This window comes from Vulpes vulpes, chromosome 9, assembly GCF_048418805.1.
Source record: "Vulpes vulpes isolate BD-2025 chromosome 9, VulVul3, whole genome shotgun sequence".
Taxonomy (NCBI): domain Eukaryota; kingdom Metazoa; phylum Chordata; class Mammalia; order Carnivora; family Canidae; genus Vulpes; species Vulpes vulpes.
In genome coordinates, this window is record NC_132788.1 from 95,449,498 (window position 1) to 95,474,428 (window position 24,931).

The 24,931-nt window shown below is 47.7% G+C and overlaps 2 protein-coding genes across 2 annotated transcripts; one reads left to right on the top strand and one right to left on the bottom strand.

Moving 5' to 3' along the window:
* Positions 1 to 12,997: 12,997 nt before the first annotated feature.
* Positions 12,998 to 17,676, bottom strand: CCR5 (C-C motif chemokine receptor 5). The gene is made up of 2 exons (XM_072721076.1): positions 17,209 to 17,676; positions 12,998 to 16,022 (listed from the first exon to the last, which is right to left on the bottom strand). Exons 1-2 carry the CDS (start codon positions 17,231 to 17,233, stop codon positions 14,953 to 14,955), a joined length of 1,095 nt encoding a protein of 364 aa, XP_072577177.1. The 5' UTR covers positions 17,234 to 17,676; the 3' UTR covers positions 12,998 to 14,952.
* A 175-nt stretch (positions 17,677 to 17,851) lies between these two features.
* On the top strand, positions 17,852 to 19,366 carry LOC112913159 (homeobox protein NANOG-like). The gene has a single exon (XM_025989766.2). The coding sequence runs from the start codon at positions 18,208 to 18,210 to the stop codon at positions 18,832 to 18,834; it is 627 nt and encodes a 208-aa protein (XP_025845551.2). The 5' UTR covers positions 17,852 to 18,207; the 3' UTR covers positions 18,835 to 19,366.
* Positions 19,367 to 24,931: the final 5,565 nt, after the last annotated feature.

Consider the following 24,931-nt stretch of genomic DNA (forward strand, 5'->3'; position numbering starts at 1 on the left):
AAAATTATTTATATATTCATGAGAGACACACACAGAGAGAGAGAGAGAGGGGCAGAGACATAGGCAGAGGGAGAAGCAGGCTCCCTGTAGGGAGCCCAATGTGGGACTCAATCCCAGGATCCTGGGATCACGACCTGAGCCTAAGGCAGATATCTGCTCAACCACTGAGCCACCGAGGCATCCCAAAGTACCTTTTTCTTTCTTTTTTTAAAGATTTAATTTATTTATTAGAGAGAGAGAGAGAGAGAGAGAGAGAGCAGGAGAAAGGCAGGGGGCAGAGGAAGAGGGAGATGGAGAAGCAGACTCCCCGCTGAGCAGGGAGCCGGATCCCAGGACTCTGGGGTCATGACCTGAGCTGAAGGCAGACACTCAACTGACTGAGCCATCCTGGTGCCCTGATTCCTTATAAAAATACTTTTAAACCAACTAATGATTTAACCGAGTCTTTCAGGGGTCTGGTCCTATGGTTTGTGGGGCCTGCCCACTGTCACTTTTGGTGACATGTTTCTTCTTGCATTTTGTAGCATCCATGTGAATTCATATTTTATGGGAATCACTGGTCCTGCCCCTCTTTGTGGTCAGCAGTGGGAGCACTCCCTTCCGGAAGAGTTTTGCATTTATTTCTGCCAGGAGCACAAGGGACATCCGTGGCTGGAGTGGAATTTTAGTTTCGGGGTCTCCCATTTTGAGGGTATGAGGAGATTGAGCTTCCTATTTGTTGAAGCAAAACCAGATGAGCTTCCTTCTTTTTTTTTTTTTTTTTTTTGAGCTTCCTTCTTAATCTGGGTGTTAATTCTTTCAGTTCACCTTCCCTGGGGGCTAGCTTTCAGGGCGGGGCGGGCCCTCTCAGCACGGGCTCCCCATCACATGTGGCCTGAGCCCTCGTTGGCTGCTCTGGGTCAGAGTCATGCTCAAAGGCCTTTTTGTTTGTTTACAATCAGACAGTGGTCAAAATAATAAATACTCATTGAGCGAATATTCATCTCAAAATGTTCTTCATTTCACAGGCACGTAGTGTCTGCGGCCTGGTAAATCCCCCATGTGCCCTCTGTATCTGCTCCGCATCCCCTTCCAGCCTGCTACGTGTCCCATCTTGTTAGCAGCAGACGCCTGGGCCCTCAGAATCTCAGTTGGGTTTGGTCAATGGGAGCTTTGCGTGGGAGGTTAGAGACTGAGGTCAAGGAGTTTAGCCCCCCGGCTCCTTCTTCCTGGAGCTGGTGCATCCCTTGGTCCCTTGACCTTGAACAAGGCAGCCTGTCCCCTCCTCTGCCCTTGATCCTAGCAGTGGGAATGGCGCCCTGTTCTCTCCTGCCCCAGACGCTGCGAGATGCGTGGAGGGTTTCCCTACACCCTGTCTAAATCTTGGGGTAATCCTCTTGCTGATCTTCTTTAGCTGCCATACTGGAGGGTGCCATCTGTCTTCTGCCAAAGAGTCTACAGGACCCATCCAGGAGCTTTGCCAGGCCTTAGAAGAAAATGGTGAGCAAATAGACCCATCCTCTGCCCATGGCATTGATGTGTTAAAGGGACCTCGACAGGTACCTAACCGGTTATAATCCAGGGAGTCTGGTGCTGTGCTGGGGAGGAAGTGCCCAGAAGCTAGGGGAGCCATGGACAGGGGCACCTGGCACCGTCCAGAGGGTCGAGGGAAGGTATCCCAGGAGAGAGGCCATCCAAGCAGAAAGCCTGAGTGGCTTGGCCAGGTGAGGGGAGCAGAGCCTCTTCTCTTCTCCCTTCTCCTAACATCTTCTCTAGAAGTCTAGGTCCTTAGGGGCCATGCATTTGTATCTCAGAGATGAGGTGATGGAAAGGAAATAACTGAAGGGGGAGACATTTTATTACTTATCAGCATCTGAGTTTCTGTGGAAAAGAAAGTTGAAACTAAGAACCAATCTATTTTTTATCTAGTTCCTGGGAGTCCAGAGCTCAGCAGGACAGCTGCAGGCAGAGGCCTGGCTGGGGAGGTAGGGGGCTTCCCGGGGGCACCCCGGTCAGCGAGTGGGTGAGGCAGGACAGGACAGAGGGAGAAGCAGGCCCCAGTGTGGTAACCCCTGAAGCCCCCGTTGACCCCCGAGGAGCTCTGGGCCTGGGATGTGGCCCTTCAGCACTGTCTCACACGGAAAGAAGGGGGTTGGGCCCTAGCAACCCCACATCAGCCAGTCCTGAGCCTCAGGAGCCCTGGGCAGGCTGGGGGTGGTCCCTTTCCCCAAGGTGGGTGCACTGAGCCCTGAAGAGGACAGCAGAGCAGACCCCATAGCACCCACTGTCCAGGCTGAGGGTTCTGGGTTTCCTACAGATTTCATGTGCCCTGCATAACAAGAATCGGAACCTGAAATTTCTAAAACCACCATGTCATAAGACCGTGAGCCCCCTTGGGTGCACTTGTGCACGCCGGAGGCGTCATGTGCACAGCACGGGCCAACTGCTCGCTCAGTCCACGTGACTGCTCTGGTGGTTACTCACCGTTGGTGTTTGAGTGCGAAGAGCAGAGTGGAAGAGGAACCAGACCCTCCCAGGCCCCATTCTCCAGCTTTTTCTTTTTTCATTCCTCTTTCTCCTTCCCCACCTAAGTGGCCACACTCCTGTTTCCATAGGGTCGGGTGGCTTGGACAGTCAGTCACCTGTGTGATACTAATCATATTTAAAATAGATTTTTAAAAATCTCTTTTGGGGCGCGCGGGTGATTCAGTGGGTTAAGCGTCTGCCTTTGGCTCAGGTCATGATCTCAGAGTCCTGGGATCTAGCCCCATGTCCAGCTCCGTGCTCGGCGGGGAGTCTGCTTCTCCCTCTCCGTCTTTTGATACCCCTGCTCGTGCTATCTCTCTGTGTGTGTCAAATAAATAAATAAAATCTTTTTTAGAAAATCTCTTTTTGTGAGCAAGAAAAAAAAGTAATAAACCAGGAAGCATTCTCATTTTAACAAAATTCAATCATGACAGCTTTGACCCGAGCATGGTCAGGGTTTGGTTGCTGCTGCAGGCCCCTCCCCGGGTCTAGGTCCCAGAAAGTCCCAGCTGTTGGACACTGAAGGTCCTGCCCAGGGCCCTTCTTGCCCAGGGCCCCCCAGAGACTATCCCTGAGGCTCCCCAAAGGTCCTACGGCTCCTGTCTCTGCCCCAGAGTCCAGGACCCCCATCCCCTTCCTGTCCCAAAGATTTAGCTGCAGCCTCTGGAAAGGGTTGTTGGAGAGGGCCCCTAACCGGGGAGCCAAGACCTTCGAACCAACCTTCGAACAGAGGCTGGTCCTGTCCCCTCCAGAGGGTCCAGAACTTGGGTACAGAAGAAGTGCTTTTCTAGGGAGCAGGGGGGTGTATGATTCTGTGTCCTTGGCCATGAGTCGGCGGGGGAAGAGGCAAGGTGGGGGCAGTGAAGTTATCTTGCTTTTCTGATTGCATCACAGACTCAGTGGATGTTTTTTCCGCTCTTAGCTTGCTTCATATCTCTGCAGCATTTGACGTTGCTGGCACTTCCTCTTCCTCTTCCTCCCAGAGCTCTCCTCTCTGCATCGGCTCTGCCTTTCCTGGCACACCTTCTCCTTCTCCTTCTCCTTCTCCTTCTCCTTCTCCTTCTCCTTCTCCTTCTCCTTCTTCTCCTTCTCCTTCTCCTTCTCCTTCTTTGGGGCTCCTTTGCTGCTGTCCTCCTCTAGGTTCTGTCTGGAACCATCTGTCCAACCCCATGGTGTCCACTGCCTATGACTGTGGAGCTCCATGCATGTGCTCTGCTGGGTTCAAGGCAGCTTCCCCAAACACTGCCACCTGGATGTCCCCCAGGATTTCTAACTCAGCCTGTCCTGAAACCTGTACCTAAAGCCTGTGCTTCCCACCCCCCAGGGGCTGGAGGTCCAGCCTTGCCCTCCCAGCTTCTCTCATTCCCTCAAGATCAAGTCCTGTTGATTCCTTGTCCCCTGTAGTTTTCAGATCCGTTCACTTGTCTCCACCCTGAGTTTTTTTTATCTCTCCAGAGGCCTCTGCTGTGTCCCAGAAGGAGCACAGCCCAACCTTTGCTCTGGGGCTCTGACTTGGTCCCTGCTTTCCTCCAGTAACTTCTCCGCATGCCAGGGCCAGGTGGGTGTCCAGGGTCACGTTTACTGGCTTCAAATCCCCCTACCCCGCTGGCCCACACTCCTTAGCGCTCTATGTCAGGCCCGGCCTCATTTGCCCTCCTCCCACCACTTTCTTCTCTTCTTCTCCTCTCACGAAACCACTTATGGTTTCTCAAAGTTGCCTCCGTGTTTTCTCACACTGTTTCCACTGGAATTCCTCCCATATATAAATATAAACACTGGTCCTTATATTTTCTCCTTGTATGACCCCTCCCCCCAACCCCCTTCAAACTGGATCACTGGGAAAGATGCCTGGCCCAGCTATGTTCTTCTTCTTTTTTTTTTTTTTTGATAAAGATTTTATTTATTTATTCATGAGAGACAGAGAGAGGAAAGACATAGGCAGAAGGAGAAGCAGGCTCCCACAGGGATCCCTATGTGGGACTCAATCCCAGGACTCTGGGATCACGACCTGAGCCAAAGGCAGATGCTCAACCACTGAGCCACCCAGGTGCCCCTGGCCTGGCTATGTTCTAAGGACCATTATCCTTGCTCAAGGATATCCATTATCAAGAAGGAGTTCTAAGGGCACTCAGCCAGTGGGACAGGGGACACACATCTGCCAATGGTGGCAGGGGGGAGAGCAGGTCAGAGAGCACGGTGTTCTATTCATCCCCCCAGTCCCTCCATGGGACTCACCGTGGGTGTGTCCTGCATCAACAGGTGTGGGAGGGCCATAAAAGTGGAGGAGTGGCATGAATGAGAATGAGGTGTGCCTGTGGCTGTGCCAGGGATCTGGAATGTTCCACAAATAAACTTCTGTAATCTGTGAGGGGCCAGGACCAGCCCAATGCAGCCCTCAGACTCCTCTTTATTTTGAGAGAGAAAAAGAGAGAGAGAGAGAGAGAGAGAGAGAGAGAGAGAGAGATAATGAGCAGGGAGGGACAGAGGGAGGAGAGAAAGAATCCCACGTGGGCTCCACTCTAAGCACAAAGCCCAACATGAGGCTCAGTCTCACGACCCTGAGATCACCACCTGAGCCTAACGAAATTAAGAGTAGGACGCTTAACTGACTGAGCCCCCCAGGCACTCCCAGACTCCTCTTGATGAGGCTTCAAGCAAGGTCGAAACACCAGGTAGGGTTTCCAACTGTGACAACTGTTCACATTTGGATTGGATAAGCTTTTGCTGTGAGGGATTGTCCCGTGCATTGTAAGATGTGGAGCAGCATCGTTGGCCTCTTCCTAGGCTGTGACAACTCAAATATCCCCAGACCTTGCTGCATGGCCATTGGAGGAAAAGCATGCTCTGGGGGCGGGGGGGGGGGGGACCTGCTACACCAGAAGAATCAACCGTGGGAGTTGGGGGACCAGGAGAAACCAGCTCTGTGCCTCCTGAATTTGACTCCTGAGACCTGGCTTAGGACCCAACATGCCAGGAAGGAGGAAGTAGAGCTCTGGGCTCTAAATCTGGTGCACCTCAGAATGAGGGAATGTTTGGCTATAGACTAGCTTCATTCGTGCTTCCAAGGATGGGCCTGATGGAAAAGTCACATGGCTCCTCCTTGTTCCCAGCTGCAGCTGAGCCAGCTCTGCAGCCAGGAGCCAGTTCTGACAGCCCAGCACTGGGCTAAGGGACCTGCTTTAGTGCAGGGGGTTGCCCCTCACTCTCACCAGGACTGTCCAATTCTCCGGCCCCTGACTCTAGGCTCCCATCACTCCTTGAATACAGGACTTAGGCCACATTGTGCTTTAGTGCCAGCACACCAGCTTCTCAATAAACATTAGGTAAATAACTGAATAACACTTTCCACTGTAATCTGTTAGTTCACTCTGTGCTGGGTGAAGGAGGGAGGGGAGTTTTTGATGGAGGAGGAATACCCCAGCGGGGTGGGGGGCAATTCTTTGAGAGGGGCAAAAGGGATCATCTTCCAAAAGCAGGATTCTTTGGTAATTATCATAAGGCCCCTTAAGAAAGCAATTTCCAAGAGGATAGACAGCCATCTAGTAGAAGAAAGGGCTGGTGTCTCAGCTTGGGCTGCTGTATTGAATTAACACAGACTCGATGGAGGAGGGGATGCTTAAAGAACAGACTTCTGGAGGCTGGCAGTCCATATCAAGTTGCCAGCAGATGTGGTGTCCCGTGGGAGCCCGCTTCCTGGTTTGCAGATGGCCACGTTCACATTTTGTCTTCACAGGGGAAGGGCAAAGAGAAGGAGCAAGCTCTCGTGTCTCTTCTTAGGAGGGCACAGATCCCATTCGAGAGGCTCCAGCCTCATGACCTCATAACCTCCCAAAGCGTCCCCAGTCTCCTAACACCACCATGTGACAGGTTAGGATTTCAACACACGAATTTTGAGGGAGGTCCACAAACATCCAAATCTACAACAGCTGGCCATCAACTCATCTGGCAAAAGAAAGGGCAGGTAGAAAGGATGAAGTGGAGGACTATTTCTTGCTGAGTGTGGGAGAACCTTACACCTTACATCTGTACTGGTGAGGGCTCGGGCTCACCTAACAGCGATAGCGAGGGCTGGGACATCCCTGGGGTTGATCCCAGGACAGAAGAAATTGATGGATGTCTTCCCTTGGGAGAGATGTGACTCCAGGCAGTTCTGCCTTGGACATCTCCCCAGGCAGTCCTAAGGCCTCTCTCCAGGGCACTGCTGGCCCCTAGGGGGTACATCCATGGTCATCACTTTTGGGAGCAGGAATCTGATTGGCTCACCTTGGGTAGCACACTCCTGGACTTTGTGTTGGGCAGACAGCCTCTCTAATTTGTGAGCCCGCTGCAAGGGCCCTTGAAAGATCACCAAAGGCTGGTGGTAAATTCTAGTGGTTCTAACTGATAGTCCCTGACCCAAGATCAATGTCTGCATCACGGAAGCAGGGGCAGCACACCCCATGTGGACCGACGGAAAGACTCACCCCACGTATGGAGCGGCCGCCCCAAGGAATGAAACACATTAAACGACACCCGGGCATATAGTCAATTAATTAAAAATATAGAAATGGAGCCAAACATGGGAAGAAGGTAAGCCCAAAACATTATAAAAATGGCATTTTAAGGTAGCAAGGAAATTATTTAATAAATGGTCTTGGGATGGTCGTGTGCCATCTGGGGAAAAACACTTGGATTCTCACTTTACTCTGAAGTCCAAGTTGGATTCCAGAAAGAGCAAGAACAATTATTTAAAAAAAATTAAGTTATAAGAATAAAGATGGGAGATTTCTGCAGTCTTGGCCTGGGGAAGGCTTTTCTAAGCATGTCAGGAAACCCAGACACCAAAGAAAATGTTAATAAGTTCATTTGCATAAGGATAAAATCTTCATGGCAAACAACAGCTAAAATTCACCAAGTGGTTGTCATGTGATAGTTAAGACCTACCACAGGGGCAGCCCTGGTGGCTCAGCGGTTTAGCGCCACCTTCAGTCCAGGACATGATCCTGGAGACCGAGGATCGAGTCCCACATCAGCCTCCTTGCATGGAGCCTGATTCTCCCTTTGCCTCTGTGTGTGTATATGTGTCTCTCATGAATAAATAAATAAAATCTTTTTTTTTTAAAAAAGACTTGCTACATATGCCACGTGCTTGGCAATATATTCGTTCATTTACCCCTTAGAACAATCAATGAGGCCAGTACTGTTATCTCCGTTTCACAGACGGGGACAGTGAGGCACAGAGAGTTTAAGAAACTTGCCCAAGACGTAAAGTGAAAAAACCCAAGGTGTGGTACCCACTACTGGCATTCGTGTAAACACAGGGCTTAAGGGTTAAGACGTGATTTTGCTTCTATATACAGGAAATATCTCCCAAATGATAAAAGACTGGTATGTTTATCGCCTCCTGTATGGATGACTGAGTGGCAGGAAGCAGGAGTGGACAGGAGACTTTTCACTTACTCTCTTTGGTACAGACAAATTGAAAGCAAAAGTGGAGACAGGCAAAGTACAAAACCAGCCCCTAGAATTCAAAGAGGCTGGTGCCTTGTTGTGCAGACACACAGCCCTCTCCTGGGCCCTGGATGACCCCGCCTCAGGGCAGCGTGCTGGTGCTGCCACAAGGAGTAAGCACATTCTGTTCTGCGGGAGCTGCTTAAGGAGGCATGGAACCAGGAATCGGGTGTAGTTACTCTTTCTTTACAAAGTGGTCAGATAAAGCACTGTTTGTCCCACTTATTTTTTCTGTGCCACTTTAAGCACCTGGACAGTGTCCTGTCTTGTTTCACCTGTTGGAGACTGCACAGTTGCTCCCCCCAGGCTCCACTCATGGAGCTTCCAAGCAACGCGTGCTCAAGGACACAGAGCCTCCTGCAAGGGAGCTCCTTTATCCCTTGCCCCATGTTGTGTCATGCATAGGCTCTGAATAAATGTTTGTTGAATGAATGAATGAATGCTAAAACTGGGCTGCATATGGTCAATGCACAAATGAACTGTGTTCCCATCTTACTTCTCTGCGTGTGTCAGCTTCTGTTGGAATCCCAGACAGAGGGAGGGGGTGGGGAGTTAGCCTGCCAGCCCCATCTCCCGTTTGCCTAGAGCTGCAGAGTCTGCATCAGCCAGAATTAAGTACTCAGGTTAATTCCTACCCCCTCCAGGCTCCCTGCCCCCTGCACCTAAAAGCCTTTCCAAAGGCACTACCCAGGGTCACATGGATGGAACACAACGCCATCAAGTTGAGAGGTCCTTTCCATCAATTGTCAATCCACAGTGTTTGATTACACATCCAAGAGCCCCCCCCAACCCCCGCCAATCCACAGTGCTTCCATTCCACTGCAGAAGGGGAGCTGCGTTGCCCATGACACGGAAGAGCATCCTTTGGGGGAGTGCAATTCGAACCTAAAGAGGAAATAGTCATTATTAGGAAAGTAGCTAACAGCTTTGAGAACTTTCACGTGCCAGGCACTGCGTTCAGCCAACAGGCAATCTCTCATTTCATCCCTTGCACAAACATATGAGCTACTAAGGTGTTACTATCAGCCCCATATCACAGATGTGGAAACTGAGCCTAGAAGCATTGAGCAACTTGCCTAGGATCCCAGATGTCATAGTCCAAGTTACACTGACATATCTTGACTATTTATTGTATGCCAGACTTGCACTGTCCATTGATACATGCATTGGATGTTTTAAAATTAATTGAAATTAAATAAAATTAAAAATCCAATTCTATAGTCATGTTAGCCATGTTTTGCACTAGTCTAGTGGCCATTGTACTGGACAGCCGTTGTACTGGACATCTCCACCATTACTGAAAGTTCTTGGTCTCAAGACTAACTACATCCTGACACAGCTATCAGGTAGAGAGTGTCCCAAGTCGCAGGAAGGGACTCTGGGATCCTGATCTGACTCTGAGTCAATCCCCAAGCTCTCTCAGCCTCAATGCTGGACCTCAAGTCAGTCTGACTTTTAAATCTCAGCTCTTTTGTCTACCAGGCTCCACTTTCCACCCTGTAGGAAGCAGTGAGATAACAAATCAACAGAGAGTCCTGATTTGATGATCTGTTAGGGGAAAAAAAATCATGTTTTTACCAGGGATTTTTGAAGAATATTAACTAGGGGAAATAAACCAAACTACAGGCATTTTAGAGTAAATATGGGCTATTGCTGTTTTAAAACTAACTTGTTGCTTTCTCTGCAGAAGTATCATTGCCTTACCTAGGGCTGACACACACTTCCAGATTTTCCAAGTCTTTTCTAGGTCTTCACGCATAAGGCTTTATCGGACACAGTTAGAGGGATGGCTCCCTGGAGGGACGAGGAAATAGGGGAAGGGGAGAATTCTTTTGCCAACTTAAGAAAAATCCGCATTCATCTGTCGAACATCTCAAGCAGACCTTATCCACTTATCTCTACTTATTCTGTCTTGAATTTGAAGGCGCCAAACTCCACATGGGCACCTGGCATCCCATCTTTATTTACTTTTCACTTGAAATGGACAGGTTAAAACATAATCCAAAACCAGAAACGAAAGCCAAGATACTTGGAGCCTCCAACATAGGTCTTTTATATTGCCAATTCGGTCTAGGGTCGTATGCTTTAAACATCAGCTTGTGGGAAGACAGAGTTAATGTTCTGTAGTGAAAAATCAAGGAATCGACTACGGACTCTCCCTGGCCTGTGCTCCACTCACTTCCAGGTGGGCAGGATCCTCCACAGATAGCAGTCCTCGCTTGCATGCTCTGTCTGAAGGACTTTCAGCAGTATTCTTTTTAAGAGTTATTTATTCATTCATGACACACAGAGAGAGGCAGAGACATAGGGAGAAGAGGGCTCCCTGCAGGGAGCCTGATGCAGGACTCGATCCCAGGACCCTGGGATCACGACTTAAGCCAAAGGCAGATGCCTGACCACTGAGCCACCCAGGCATCCCTAAGCAGTGCTTGTCAAAGGGGGCTATACTTAGAACCGCTGGGAGCTTCGGCAGGCCTAGCAAATCAGAAGCCTGGGGGTGGGACCAGGTGTCACTATTTGTAAAACTGCCCAGGTAACTCCAAGGAGCAGCTAAGATGAAGCCAGGGCCCTGCTCCTGGCCCCCATGAATGACAGGCCCGGCTCCCCCTCACTAACATGGGTGCTGACCATCAAGGAAGTCAGAAGGGCTCCCACCTGCTCTCCTCAATGGTGCATCGCTGGCTGCGCAGGTGTGACGGGGAAACCCCACCAGAACTGAAACCAGGCCTGGTGCTCTGGCCCATCCAGACCTATGACGTCAGAATCTCTGGCGCTGGGGGGTGAGGAGGGGGCTCTATTCTTTGTTCATAAAGAGAGGAGTCGGGCTGACGGGTCTACAACAACCTTTCTGTTTCCAGATGATGTGATACCAGAAGAGGGTTCAGAATGAGGTGAAGACAGGAACGGAGAAAGACAAGGGTGAATAAAAAAGAAACCCACCCAGCTGGCTACCTTATTTGATTGCTTTGAACATTTGGTACCTGTGTCCATTGCTGAATATACAGGACAGGCCCAGGGGAGAGGCTGTGGCATTTGATGGTCTGTGAAAAATACTTTGTCACAAAACATTTTGTGACCTTGTTGCAAGAACGTGGGTTCAGTGATCTGCAGAGATGGGCCCCGGGGCACTGCGACTTTCATTTCCCCCGCAGACATCAATCTGTCCTCCACTGGTGCTCCTCTTATTCTTCAGAAACAGCAAGAATCGAGTATTATCTACTCTGAGCTGTTGTGGAGATACCTTTTGTCCACAACAGGGAGGGTGCCAGCAGAGACAAACACAAACAGCTGAACGGAAACTTTTCCCCGTGGAAGATAGGCTCTGTGGTCCAGGTGAGGTGTGGGATGCCCTTGTTGGTTGCCATGGTGGCCACAGGGGGGCAATGTAGCCCAAGGTTCTTACTGGCTCTGTAGGCCTGTTCATTGATTGCAGTTTGAAAAATTTCAAAAACTGGGTACCAGAGTTAGAAAGAGAAACGAAACCAAATTTGACTGTGTTTGGGAAAAATACAAGCCAGACTTCCATAGCGAGTTTTACTTAAAAGTAAAGGATCTCTGGAAATGCTTTCTTGTTTCTGCCTTGGCACACTCAAATCTTGGGTTATGGGAGGTCTCTGCACCCTGAGGGTAAGCTGGTGAGTGCGTGAACAGGCTGTGAGTGGGAGCAGTCAGGAAGTTCAGGTCACTCTCCCGCTCACATCTCCTCTTCCAGCCTCCAGTGTAGCCAGAGGTAAGCCCTGTGTCTTCATCAGAAGGTCAACACTAAAAACTCGATGTTTATGTGTAGGAGTGTGTCCTCCTTCCACTGGATAGAAGAGAAATAACTTGATTTCATCCTAACAGTGGAGAGGCCAATGCACTTTACTCAAACTGGAGGTGTTTAAGCTAGAATCTTGGAATACAAGTGTGAGTAGAATCCCAACTTATGAGTTTGCACATTTTCCATCCCTGCCAAGGACATTCACTTTACTTTGACTTTATCCGTGGCACAGATATGACCCCCTCCATGACTGAGGCCTCTGGGCTGGGGAGTGAGTGGAGCCAGAACTGGAAGGTCACCATGAATCCCAACTGGTTTGTCAATCTAAGGGCTGGGGCAGAGGAGGGTGGGCAGTGGAGGGTGCTGCAAAGTGAGGAATGCAGGGATGATGGGAGTGTGCCCTGGACTCTTCTACTCGGATTCAGCCGCTTTCTGCCCTTCCTTGGGTCGTGCCTCCTCATGATAAGGGGTGGAAGGCAATCCTTCAGGTTGTTGAGGAAAAGCCAACCCCTGTGACAGTTCCCGCTATCCATGTCTTCTGCTCATTCCACTGACCTCAAGGTAGGATGGTGACCTGCTCTGGAAGGTAAGAACCTGAAAACCAACAGGCTCTAAACTGTGAATGTGACTGGACCGGTCACCTTTTCCTGGAGTACCTGTCCTCTCTGGGGACAAGAGGCATGTGTACAGAAATCCAAATGTCAATGACAAATGCATTGTCATCACTGCAATTACAGCCGAGTTTTGGGAAGCGATTTGAAATGAAAGAAAAGCAACCTGTATAGTGGCCATCCTCATGCATCATGCATCTGCAATTTAGGATGACAGAAATGACCAGGCTGTGACATTATGTCTTTTTCATTGTCAAACAGAGACAGCTGGCATGTGCAGAAACAGACATCAAATTTCTTCTTCTTCTTCTTTTTTTTTTTTTTTTTTTTAATATGTCAGATCTTTGCTCGGGAAGTAGAATTAAGTGAAAAATTTAAACATTTTGAGTGTCCATTGCTCAGAAGTGCTACCCTTAGAGGCAGCATCCTCAAATTATTCTGGCAATTTGACCCAGGGAAGAAATTAAAATTAAAAAATAATAAATAAATATGTATTTTAATATATGTAATATATTTGTAAAAGTGTATATAGAATTAAACTATCTAAAAATTCATATGCTAAAAAAACAAAAAAAATTCATATGCTAGTCTCTAAATGTGCACTTCACTGAAAGAGCAAGAATATAATCAATTATTTTAGAGGTGGTTTTTATTAGGTAAAGATTTTCTTCCAAGCAATTTGTAACTCTCTATGTACATAAGATCATCACATACATGTATGATATATATCCATACACAAAAATATCAGAATGTCTTTGAGTTAACCCAGAGCCAGGGTCATATGATACTTACACCCTCGAAACAACCTTAAGAGCACCTCTGGTTGCTCCCCATTGACACCCATGCCCTCCCCTTTCGTAATTCAGAGCTTGAGGAGAGTCCGCAGCGCCTCTTATGATTCTGACACCTTAAACTCTTGAGCAACTCCCACTCCTTTATGATCCATCACCTAATCTTTTCCAAATGGTCTGAGCTATTTCCTACCTTCAAAACAACCTCAGGCAGGTACCAAATAATAAAAGTAGCAACCGCAGAACATGAAGTCATGACTCTGTCTCTGACATGAACGTGTCCCTTAGTGTTTGGGGACGATTTGTCTTGGAGATGGCAGCTGGAAGGAGTGTCTAAAGCCACCACACTCAGCCTGAAACACAAAAGTCCACAAGCTGTGCTTTTTGTGACTGATTAAGCGGGAGGCGGCCTGTTTCCAAATCAATCTGTCCCTTCTGCCCTCAGCCTACTGAAAAAATGTGTTCGTCGTGGTGAGTTCTGGGAGGCCAGAAACGTAGTTATTCGGGCTTCCTTCTCTATGTCAGGACCTCTTAGTTTAATGCTTATAAAGCTCTGGCGGTTCATTAACTATGCAATCAGCCTTCACCTGGAAATCATATTGGACCTACAATTGTTCCTGGACTTCAGACTCACGCATTCATAAATCTAGTGTTTCCAAGCCTCCTGGAGACACCCCGTTGTTGGAGCTGGGCTGGAAAGGACAGCTCTGAGGGCAGAAGCAGCCACTCAGACAGCCCAGGTTCTGTCTACAGAAGGCTATGTTCAAGCTCACAAAATCAGATCCTTCCTCTTTCACCAACCCCTCCTGGTTTTGACCTAAACCTCATCCTCTTTCCATGCTTGAAGTCTTCCTTAGGGCGTCTCCAGTCTGCATGCTTGATGCCTGGAGGTTCTGTTTGTCTCCTCTCTGTCTCTTACCTCAAACCCAAATCCATCCTAAGTTCCGCTCTCACCCTACGTGCTGTGAAAATACTCTCTGCTTCCCATCCCTGGTGCCTGGACCTACATGGAAGCCTCCTCATCTCCATGTTGTTGGTTTCCCTGTCCTAAATTGTCACCTTTCTGGGCCATCCTTTGGCCGTGCAATGAACTCACTGCAATGGCTGCTGGGGTACTCTCTGCTCTGGCTTTGACAAGTGGTGCTGTGCATGCTCCCCATGGTCCAGGCTTACCGTCCCTGCCCAGCCAGTGCCAGTCCTTCCACTGCCAAGCCACTCCAAGTGTTTTGGGTCTGCAGCCTGGAGCTCAGTTTCCCTCCCCTTGCCCAACAGAGGATCCCCTTCTCACCAAAGAAGCTTTCCCAGTTCTCACCTGGTCCTGAACATCTGTGGAACTTACCAATCACACCTTGCAGGGCAAATTGCAGTTAGAAGATGTTATTTCCTAACCCATCATGACAAGGACCAACAAGGACCTGCTTTAAGCCCATTTGCAACCTGTTGCCTGGAGCAGGTATGAAACTATAAAATATATTTCTTGATTAATTTTGTTATTTTTGTTTAAGCAACCAAACTCAAGAATCAGCAGTTCTCAGAGGATTTTTTTTCTTATAAAGAACTTTTGCAATGAAGGGAGATTTGCCAATAAATTGATGTGCATGGTGGGGACATGAGAAGGTTGCTATGTCATCAATGTATATCAATTTGACTCTCTGGAAGTGATGGCTTCAAATGATCTAATATACTTAAAAGAGATGCCGGATGGGTGAATGAACCTTAGACCCTAGATGACAGTAACTTCCTTTTTAAAAGCACCACTCCCACCCCCAGGCTGTGTACAAAAACCTAGTCCAGGTCACAAGGCGACAGAGATTTCCTGTTCCCCAGTGGATCGAGTATAAACTGAGCTTGCTCTGTCGGGGAGCTCTCCCTGGAAGATTGGGCAGCATTTGCAGAAGCGTCTGGCAATGTGCTTTTGGAAAAACAAGGAGAGATACCTTCTAAACTTCTCCCCGATGAAAGCATAGATGATGGGATTGATGCAGCAGTGGGTCATCCCTAGGGTCTCTGTAATCTGCATTGCTTGGTCCAGCCTGTTGGAGCTATTGCAATTATTCAGGCCAAAGAATTCCTGGAAGGTGCTCAGGAGAAGGACGATGTTGTAGGGAGCCCAGAAAAGAAAGTAAACAATCATGATCACGAAAATGAGTCTCTCGGCCTTGTGCCTCTTCTTTTCATTTCGACAGCGGAGCAGGGTCTTGAGGATGGCCGAGTAGCCGATGATCATGACAAGCAGGGGCAGGATCAGGCCCAAGACACTCATCTTCAACGCCTGGAAGTTCTTCCAGAAATGGTACTGACTGGGTGGGAAATGGGGGCTGCATGTAAAACGAGAACCCTCTTTTTGGGATCTGGTGAAGGTGATCCTGGGGAAAGAGGCGAGCACGGCCACCACCCAGGCGATCCCACTTGTCACCACCCCAAAGGTGACTGTCCGGACTTTTGAAGCAGACACAGCATGGACGATAGCCAGGTACCTATCCATGGTAAGGAGGATGATGAAGAAGTTTCCAGTGAAGAAGCCTATATAATAGATCCCTGTCAAAAGTTGGCACATCTTATTTCCAAAGGCCCACTGGTCTGCAGCGTAGTGGGCCCAGAACGGGATAGTGAGAAGGAAGAGCAGGTCCGAGATGGCCAAATTGAGCAAGTAGATGTGAGTCATGCTCTTCAGCTTTTTGCAGTCTATGAGGATGAGGACGACCAGCATGTTGCCCACGAAGCCAAAGATGAACACCAGTGAGTAGAGTGGAGGCAGGAGCCTGGCGGCGACCTGTCTCACATTGACCTTCTGGCAGGGCTCTGATGTCCCATAATCAATGTCATAGTATGGAGTGGATGTTTGATAATTCATTTTGCTTGACCCTGTGAATAAAGAAAAAGTGATCTTTTATGAAGGCCTAGAAGGTACCGAGCAGTCCATCACGAGCACAAACTGACTTAAACACAAACAGGCGCTCAACCTTAGTATAATGATGTCACCTTTCACGGAGCTCCCTTGTTTGGCCAAACAAAGGACTTTTGCAGGAAAGGAGGGGATCACCACTAGCATCTCTACTCACTAGACAGAGAGCATGACTCTTGGGGAAATCCACAAATGCGTTGGCGGACCAGATAAAATCTAGTGCTCTGTAGCCTCGGGGAGCAAATGAAGCTTTGATAACAATTTCAAGAAATTGACTCAGGTGCTGTCCAACACTGTCCTACAACCTGTGCTGCAGTGACCTTACAAGAGCATCACCCCCAGTGTGCTAAACCATTAGTAGTTCCCAAAAGCACTCTGGGCCAACCAACATTCTGGTTCATTCAATTAATTCATTCAATTAATCCTCAATGTCACTGTATGAGTCAGGTCATGTAATTGTCCCCATTTTGCAGATAAGAACCTCAAAGCACATAGAGGCTGAGTAACTTGCCCAAAGACACACAGCTAGGAAGCAACTAATGTCGAATGCAGGCAGCCTGTGCTCTTACCCACCAGCCACCCCATCTCTCACTTGTCAGTGTGGTAACTGCAGCGCGGCATCACCAGCCTGGTGTCTCGGCATAGTCATAATGAAATGGGCTGAAGCCCAAGTCCCCCGAGAAGGTGGCAGGAGCCGGCAGCCAGCTATAAAGTCCAGACTGCCAGTCTCACGCCTGCTCTGCATTTTTTATAGTTCCTGAATTGCAAAGATTTAGAGCTCCCACACACACACGAGAAATGGCCAAGTGTAAAACGTTTCATCCGCCACCACATTCTGGGTTTGCTCAACCACATTCAGGACCTGGCTTTGCCTGGTCTATTCCAGTTCCATTGCTTGGTTGAGAAGTTTCTTTAATTTATCTCTGTGGATCTCAAGTCCCCTGGACCTCAGATTAGGCAGGTAGGAGAAGCATACAGGAACTTTCATCTTAAATTCTGAGACAAGACTCACACACTAAATATGCTATGGAACTGATATATTAAAGGGAAGCTTTATTTGCTATTTGCAGTTTATATTAATTTGGACAATTTTTAGCTTCTCTCTTTTTGGGGGAAACAAACAAACAAACAGAAGGGGAGACTTACTTACAACTTCTGCTTGGAAACACATTCAGAGGGCATCCCGCCAGGGGTGGGGGGTAGGTTTCAGTTCTTCTTACCAGAAGATAATCTCAGCCAAGATTTTGGTCAAGAATCATCTCTCTTGATAATCTTTCTTTTGAAGGATGAAGCTTCTCCTCTCTCTCTCTCTCTCTCTCTCACTCACCTTTTCTTTTCTTTTTAACATTGCTCCCTTTATAATTTTCATTCACAATTGTATTTTGTATCTTCGATGTTATCACAGTCTAAAACTCATTCTAAATTCTCTTTTCTTCTCTCAAAGATTATGTTTCAAGATAGCTCTAGAGGCACCTGGTGTTTGTCTAATGTCTTCTATGGGTTTCCTGTAAGCCTGTTACTCATCATAGAAGCTGAGCTACCTAACAGGCAAAGTAGCTGAAAAGTGACTTACCAGGAGGGTTCTTGTAGGGGAACGGATGTCTCAGCTCCTCTGACCAGCTGAGCTGTGCAAATAAAACATATAGGCAGCATAAAAGTAGGAAATGCACAGTTTCTACAGCAAGGGGGAGGTGGAGTTTTAGTGAATAAGTATATTGCCTGGCAAAAAACCCCAAAAAATCAGAGCACAGTTCTTCTTTTTCTTGTTTCTTCAATTGAACTTAAAATAAAGGAAACTAAATTTCTGGACTGACATTGACTCATGAGCTTCCTCATTACGCTATTTTCTTTTGTTTGCTGCTCATCCAACTACACAGAATCTGTTAGGAAATAATGATTGAAGGATATTAGAACTGAAAGAACATTCACATTTATTGTGTCAAAATCCCTCATTTTGCTGAAAGAAATTGCTGCTTCAGAGGCCAATGATTTATTTGTATAAGACCACAGGGCTTATCAAAGGGTGAGGCTACACAAGAGAGATTCTGGTTCTCTTAATATCTGTCTTCAATCAAAGCCACGGAGACCAACTTGAAATTGAGATAAGAATGCTTCCCACTGGCGACCCAGGGCAAGAAACAGAAGATGAGGACTGTGTTCTTTCAGACCCAGCTGTATGTTCTCAATGATCGATTTCAGAGACAGAAATACCTCAGTCTCCAGCAGATGCAAGAACTTTCCAACATTCTGAACCTCAGCTACAAGCAGATTAAAACCTGGTTCCAGAACCAGAGGATGAAAAGCAAGAGGTGGCAGAAAAGCAACTGGCCGAAGGAGAGCAACAGTGTGACTCAGAACAGCTCTGCCACCACGGAATATGCAGGCTTCTACCCCTGTCGCCAGGGGTACCTGCTGAACCCTTCTGGAAACCTCCCACTGTGGAGCAGCCAGACCTGGAATAACCCGAATTGGAGCAGCCAGACCTGGAACAGCCAATCCTGGAACAGCCAATCCTGGAGCAACCACTCCTGGAACAGTCAGACCTGGTACCCTCAAGCCTGGAACAACCAGGCCTGGAACAATCCGCTCCACAACTGTGAAGAGGAATCACTGCAGCCCCCGATCCAGTTCCAGCAAAATTCTATGGGCGATCTGGAGTCCATCTTCGAAACTGCTGGGGAAAGCCATGGTGTCCTACAGCAATCCACTAAGTATTTTAGTACTCAGCAAATAATGGATTTTTTCCCAAATTACTCTGAACATTCAACCTGAAGATGTGTGATGATAAGTATATTATTCGATCTCAATTTGGGCAGTATTATTTCTGATAGGATTTGTCTTTTAGGGTCCTACATCTCCGCCTTGATAGTGTCCCATTATGCTTATTGTATCCATTGAGGGGATATGATTGGAGTCAAAGGTTTCAGTAGCGTTGTCTGCTATGGACAACATGATAAGATGTTTCTGGCTATAGATAACTAGATGTAATACTAATTCAGGTATCTTTAGGCTGTAGATTCTATCAAGAAAAGGAAGTAAAAATACAAAGACCTGTGATAAAGGATAATTGTATTTTCTGAGATTGTGAGTCTTGTTTTCATCACCTCAATTAACGGTGAAGGGTTAAGCTATATACAATATGCTTCATTGGTTTCCTCTGCCCTTTGTGATTTACTAGAATTGTTAATTTGTTCATTCTAGTAGTTGTGGAAAGATGTCTTGTATTTTAATGTATCATGATAATAGTACCAGTTTGGATGGTTTAAGTACAAATAAAATATCCACTTTAAAAAAAAAAAAAAAAGAATGCTTCCCATTAAACCCATGGTTGCGTTTACCCCTTCGCCCCCCCCATCCTTGTGCCTACCCCAGCTCACACCCATACCCCACCCCACCCCTGGTACTATTTTTCTCTGCAAATGAAAACAACTGGTTGTCTAAAGAGGTTTATTTTATTTTATGTTTATTTAAGTTCAATTTGCCAACATACACTAGAACACCCAGTGTTCATCCCATCAAGTGCCCTCCTTAGTGCCCATCACCCAGTCACCCCACCCCCACCCACCTCCCCTTCTGCAACCCTTCGTCTGGTTCCCAGAGTCTCTCATGATTTGTCTTCCTTTCTAATTGTCTCCCCCTCAGTTACCCTCCTTTGCCTTAGAGTTAAAGGGCTTCCATTGTAGGTTCACCTGTGAGCTAAACATGTTGCCCATCTTCCTTGGGGTCGTGGGGCACGTCATTACGAACTTCCTCCACCCAGTTACTGTTTTGCAGCCCTCCAAACCAGCAGGCATCCGTGAGTGCCTGCACTATACCAGAGATACAGGCAGCACAGATCCTGCCTCCAAGGACACAGTCTATCTGCAGCTGTGAGAGATTGTCCACATAAAATGAGCAGCAACTGGTGGAAGAAGAATGTCACATTCAGAAGTATATGACAATAGCACATGCAGGCACATTGAGCTTTCTTGGTGGTTGGTGACTTATCTAAAAACCTCAACTATTGACAACAGCTGAGAACAGTGGAGAGCCACCCTGGGCCTCAGGAGCGCCCTCTGGGGTCTTCTACTTCCTCCACTACAGAATCAGAAGCATCCGCTTGAGGTCTAAGAGAGGGCAGCGGAGACCACAAAGCCTGTGGAGGCAGCATAACACGGGGCGAAGCACATGGCCTCTGCAGCCAGATGGCCCAAGCTTGAAGCTCTGCCCTACCCTCAGCTTTCCCATCCGGGCAATGGGCTGAATAATGGGTTTGTGGGGAGGGGCACATGGGGCAGCCACACCCAGAATTTAGCACCTAAAATCTACTTGGTAAACATCAAACTCCTAGTCACTCGTGATCCTTTCCTGGGGAGAGTTTATTTGATAAAATTTCAACATAATTGGTTCCCAGGGTCCTTGTCTAGAGCAGAGTACTATCAGCAGCCTGGAAGCTTCAGGGGTGAAGCTAGGGACAGGTGCCTGGAGAATAGAGGAGAAGGAGATGATGGTTGGGGCAGCCATAAAAGTGCAGAAACAGCCCAGCAATCAATAACCACCCATCCAGGGGCGTGCGTCTGTTTTACAACAAAGCCCAACAACTGGTTGTCATAAACAGGACAGTGAATCATGAAAAATATCTTTAAGTTCATCCTGCATGTGTAAGTCAGGAGGCAATGATTAAGAACCCAACTCTGCAGACATGCTCTGGGGTTAAGTTCCAGCTTCATCATATTTCACTTGACTCTGAATGAGCTTCCGAAACTCCTCAAGCCTTAGTTTTCTTATCTGTAAAACGGGGGGGGGGGGGGGGGGGGCACAAAAAAAAAACACAGACACAAACCTACTTGATAGGTCTGTGGTCAAGATCAAATGATATAACAAGGGTAGGGTGCTTCACAGATAGAGGCCCTCCGTGGACTCTCTAAGGATGCCTTATATTTCACAGAATTGTGGGTTCACACAATGGATAGGAAATAAATCCATATAAATTTTTTTTAGAAAATAGGTGGCATAAATAGTTTTGATCTTCTGGAGAGCAGCCTTGTGTTCACTGGTGGTAATGTGTGTAGAACTCTTAGATACTGCTGGATAAATGTTTCATTTCTGTACGTGACAGCGACTGGGGTTTTTCTTTCACCCCCAAATTGGGTTCTGGCTGTCCCTGGTCGGGGCATCTGAGGATGCGATGGCATGCTTGCCCTTAGAGGGCAGTATGGGGTAGTGGTGCTGGCTTGGAGTCCCAGAAGGTGCTGCTGACTCCCTGTATGCCCTTGGCAAGATACTTCCCCTCTCTGAGAGCTTCCATATCCTCACCAGTAGGGTGATGTGCTAGACCTGGGGATCCCCAAGGCAGCTCCTCCATTCAATACTGGATAACTCTATGGCCAAGCGGTTGGGACAATACAAATTGGAGGGGAAACGAGGTGAAGATTCATAGACCAAAACATGGAAGCATAGCTTAGCGCGTGTGTCACCCTTTTCGGGTTTCTGGGTCCAGAGGTGGATTCAGGTCACCTCTAGAGATGGAAGTTCACCTCTAGGAGGTGAAGTGAAGAAGTGAGGACCCATGGGAACTTCTTTAGCCTTGAATCAAGGAAACATTTCAGCCTGGCATGCCAATGCCTGAGTTTCTTGGTCTCGGATTATCTTAAGACTTTCCTCCTGTTTGTAGGGCTCTTGTTCTCCCAGGAATGGCATTCAGAGTCCCCATTAGAAATGATCTTTTGCCCTATTTGTTGCTCTAGACTCCATGCCCATATTGGAGGATGTCTTGCACCTACCCTCCTTTTGGAGAGCTGGCCAGTCTTTGAATAATAGCTGCTCAGTGTCCAGACATTGAATTCAGGCTGCACGGATCGCTCCACTCTTGCAGAGCATCAGCCACGGGATGGGGGAAGACATTGGTTCTCCTCCTTGGGTTCAGGGGGTCAACTTCGTGAGCATAGCTCCCGCCGCCTGCCACACGGCAGCTCACACACACACAATCCGGCCTGCCTGAAGGTCAATGCCAGGCAACAGTGAGATGTGCTGTGTGAAGATCTTTTCGTTTTTAAAACAAATGTCTAATAAAACCAACACACGCTCATTGTATGGAGTTGGGAAAAACAGAAAAAATGGAAAGTAGGAAGAAAAATCAGACACACTCTCACAATCTCAAAAGAATACTTTTTAACATACGATGTGCTTCAATCCAGACATTTTCCCATGTATACTTTTTTGCTTAATTGTTCCCACACATAAACCAGTTCTATATACTTCCCTCTGTCTCTCTCCAGTATGGGGATGCCTGGGTGGCTCAGTCAGTTAAGTGTCTGCCTTCTGCTCAGGTCCTGATTTCGGGGTCTTGGGATGGAGGTCCATGCTCAGCGGGGAGTCTGCTTCTCCTTCTCCTTTGCCCTTCCTCCCACTCTCAATCCATCTCTCAAATAAATTTTTAAAATCTTAAAAAAAGTTAAAAATATAGGCACTTCTCCATGTTATTAAAAAGTTCTCTATATAATTTTTATCGTTACTTTCATGCAGGTAAAATTGTTTTCTCTTTCTTTCTTTCTTCCTTTTCTTTCTTTCTTTCTTTCTCTTTCTTCTTTCTTTCTTTTTATTCCTATGGCAGTATAATTTAGATGCAGCTAGTGCACCAATCCTAGGTACACAACTCGGTCAAATTTTGATATACATATACTCACATAACCAACCCCCCCCCCCCAGATCGAGATGATAGAGAATCATCCTGTCACCTCAGAATGTGCCCTTGCACCACACCCAGCGGTAAGGGCTGCTCTGACTTCTATCGCCACAGATCATCATGTGCCTCTCCTTTAAATTTATATACATGGGATCATAGACGCTATTCTCTTTTGTGTCTGGCTTCTTTTGTTCCATGTAATACCATAACCATACTTGACAGAGTTCTGTTATTAGACATTCATGTTCTTTCCATGATCAGGATTATGGACTGCCTATTTATTTTCAGTGCAGTGGGCAGTGCTCTGATACCACACCAAGGAGGATGCTCCCAGTGTCCCCAAAGTCATCTTTTCCAAGACAGTCAGAGAATCCCCATGGTCCACAAGAAAGAGGGAGAATTGCTCTCTACCATGAGTGTCACGTTTGGTCACCTGTGTGCCTTAGCAATGATGCTAGGGGACATGGCTCCCCTTGCCACTTAACCTTTAGCCTCAGATAGAGTTCATGGCAAGTGGGGCTGGAGACCATCATGCTGTCCTCTCTACCCCCAGTGTCTCTGTCCTCCAGGTCCTTCCTGGAATGACCTCCTTCCCGGCCTCTGCACCACAACCCTCAGGCCCTGTGCAAACCACCAAACCAAGTAGACATTTGCGAATTGTCTACCTCCTTGCTACTTAGCTGTGTCCACATGTGGTGCAAACCCTTTAACTCATCTGGGAAGTCTGTTCTATGTATTTTGGGTATTTCTTTCAAATCAGTGCCCAGACATGGAGCTTTTGCAATGCAGTACACTGATTAAGGTGTGCAATAGGCCCATTGTGACTTCGGATCGGATCACACCTGACCTCTGTATTCAACCTGTGCAAAACAGGATATCATGCAGGACCTTTCCTGTTGCCCTAGAACTGGCAGTTATGGCCTGAGGCTGAGGGCAGAGAAGTGTTAAGCACCTTAGAGTTCTAAGGAAAACCACTGACACCTGGGGTCACACATCTTCCTAGAGGTTTCCTAGGGTGAAAGAATCAGCTCTGTGCCCATGGTTGCCATGTCAACTTCTCCCACCCCTGTCCTATAAGGAGACAAACGTGTGCCGGAATGGGTTGTAGAAATGGGTGGGCTTGATGCGGAAGATGGGTGGCGGGGAGTCTTCCCCTCTAATCCAAAGGCACAGAGTCTGAGACAATCAGGTGAAGGATGGGGACTTGCAAGAAGGGGAGGCCAGCATCTCCTTGCTGGGAGGGGCGTCCACTAGACAGCAGGCTGGCTGAGCAGGCGAAGAGGTTATTGGAGAGAGGAGAGGGAGGAGACAAGGCATAACAGCAAGGCTACAAGGAGGTCCTGAGGACGGGAGAACACCCCTGGGTCAAGTCACAAACATAGTGTCAAAGTAACAATGTCTGAAGACATTTCTAGCCTCAGTCACTCACCAAACGCAGGGCCAGTCCTTCCCTAGATTCCTAGTGATCACCTTTATGCCTGCCCAGAGACTTCTTCTCTCTGACCAGCTTCCTCTTGGTGGCCATTGCTGCTGCTACTGGTAATCCACCCCGAAGCCATTTCAACTTGTTAGGGAAATCCTAATAATGTGAAAAGGCAAAGCCGAGAGAAGATGGGGTCTGGGTGGCTCATTCCCAGGAGGTGGCTCCACCAGAAGTCTTAAGCCACCCATCCCTGGGGATGCTTATCTTCCCTGATATCTGCTTGATTCAGCCCACTCAAACATTCACCTCGGGATAAAGAAGACCAGGCTCCCATTGCCAGAAATGGAGATAGTAGGCAGCTTTTATGGGGTGGATTCTCTGGTGGCAATAAAACCCTATGGTAGCTATTACTATGGTGATGTAGGACCTTTACTGAGTTAGTGACTCTCTCCTCTGGGCTCCCCTTTCTCTGCCCCTCCCACTCTCCCCGTCCCTGCACTTAGAGGGATCTAAGAACATGGGAATTAACCCAGCCATCTTTATGTACCGGACCCAGACCAGCACAGGATAGATCCTCAGGTGTGTTTGCCACACCAAATCCCATGATGGAATGACAAATGGATACTTTGCCAATTTGCATTTATGAAGCCACTATGCACTGTATGTACTAATTAGCCTCTGTGCTTCTCGGCAAGCAGCCGCCACAGTGGCTTAAAAGAGCAAACATGGACCTCTTGTGTTCAGGGCTCTGGTTCTGTTCTCTGTGTCTTCTTAATGGCTCT

Excerpts from the sequence above, each read along its gene's own strand:
- CCR5 (XM_072721076.1), bottom strand. The coding sequence starts at position 17,233 with ATGTGTTTCCAAGCAGAAGTTGTAA. Across the intron at positions 16,023-17,208 it reads TTTCCAAGCAGAAGTTGTAA|GGTCAAGCAAAATGAATTAT; the intron begins GTAAGTCTCCCC and ends CTTTATTCACAG.
- LOC112913159 (XM_025989766.2), top strand. The coding sequence starts at position 18,208 with ATGAGGACTGTGTTCTTTCAGACCCAGCTGTATGTTCTCAATGATCGA.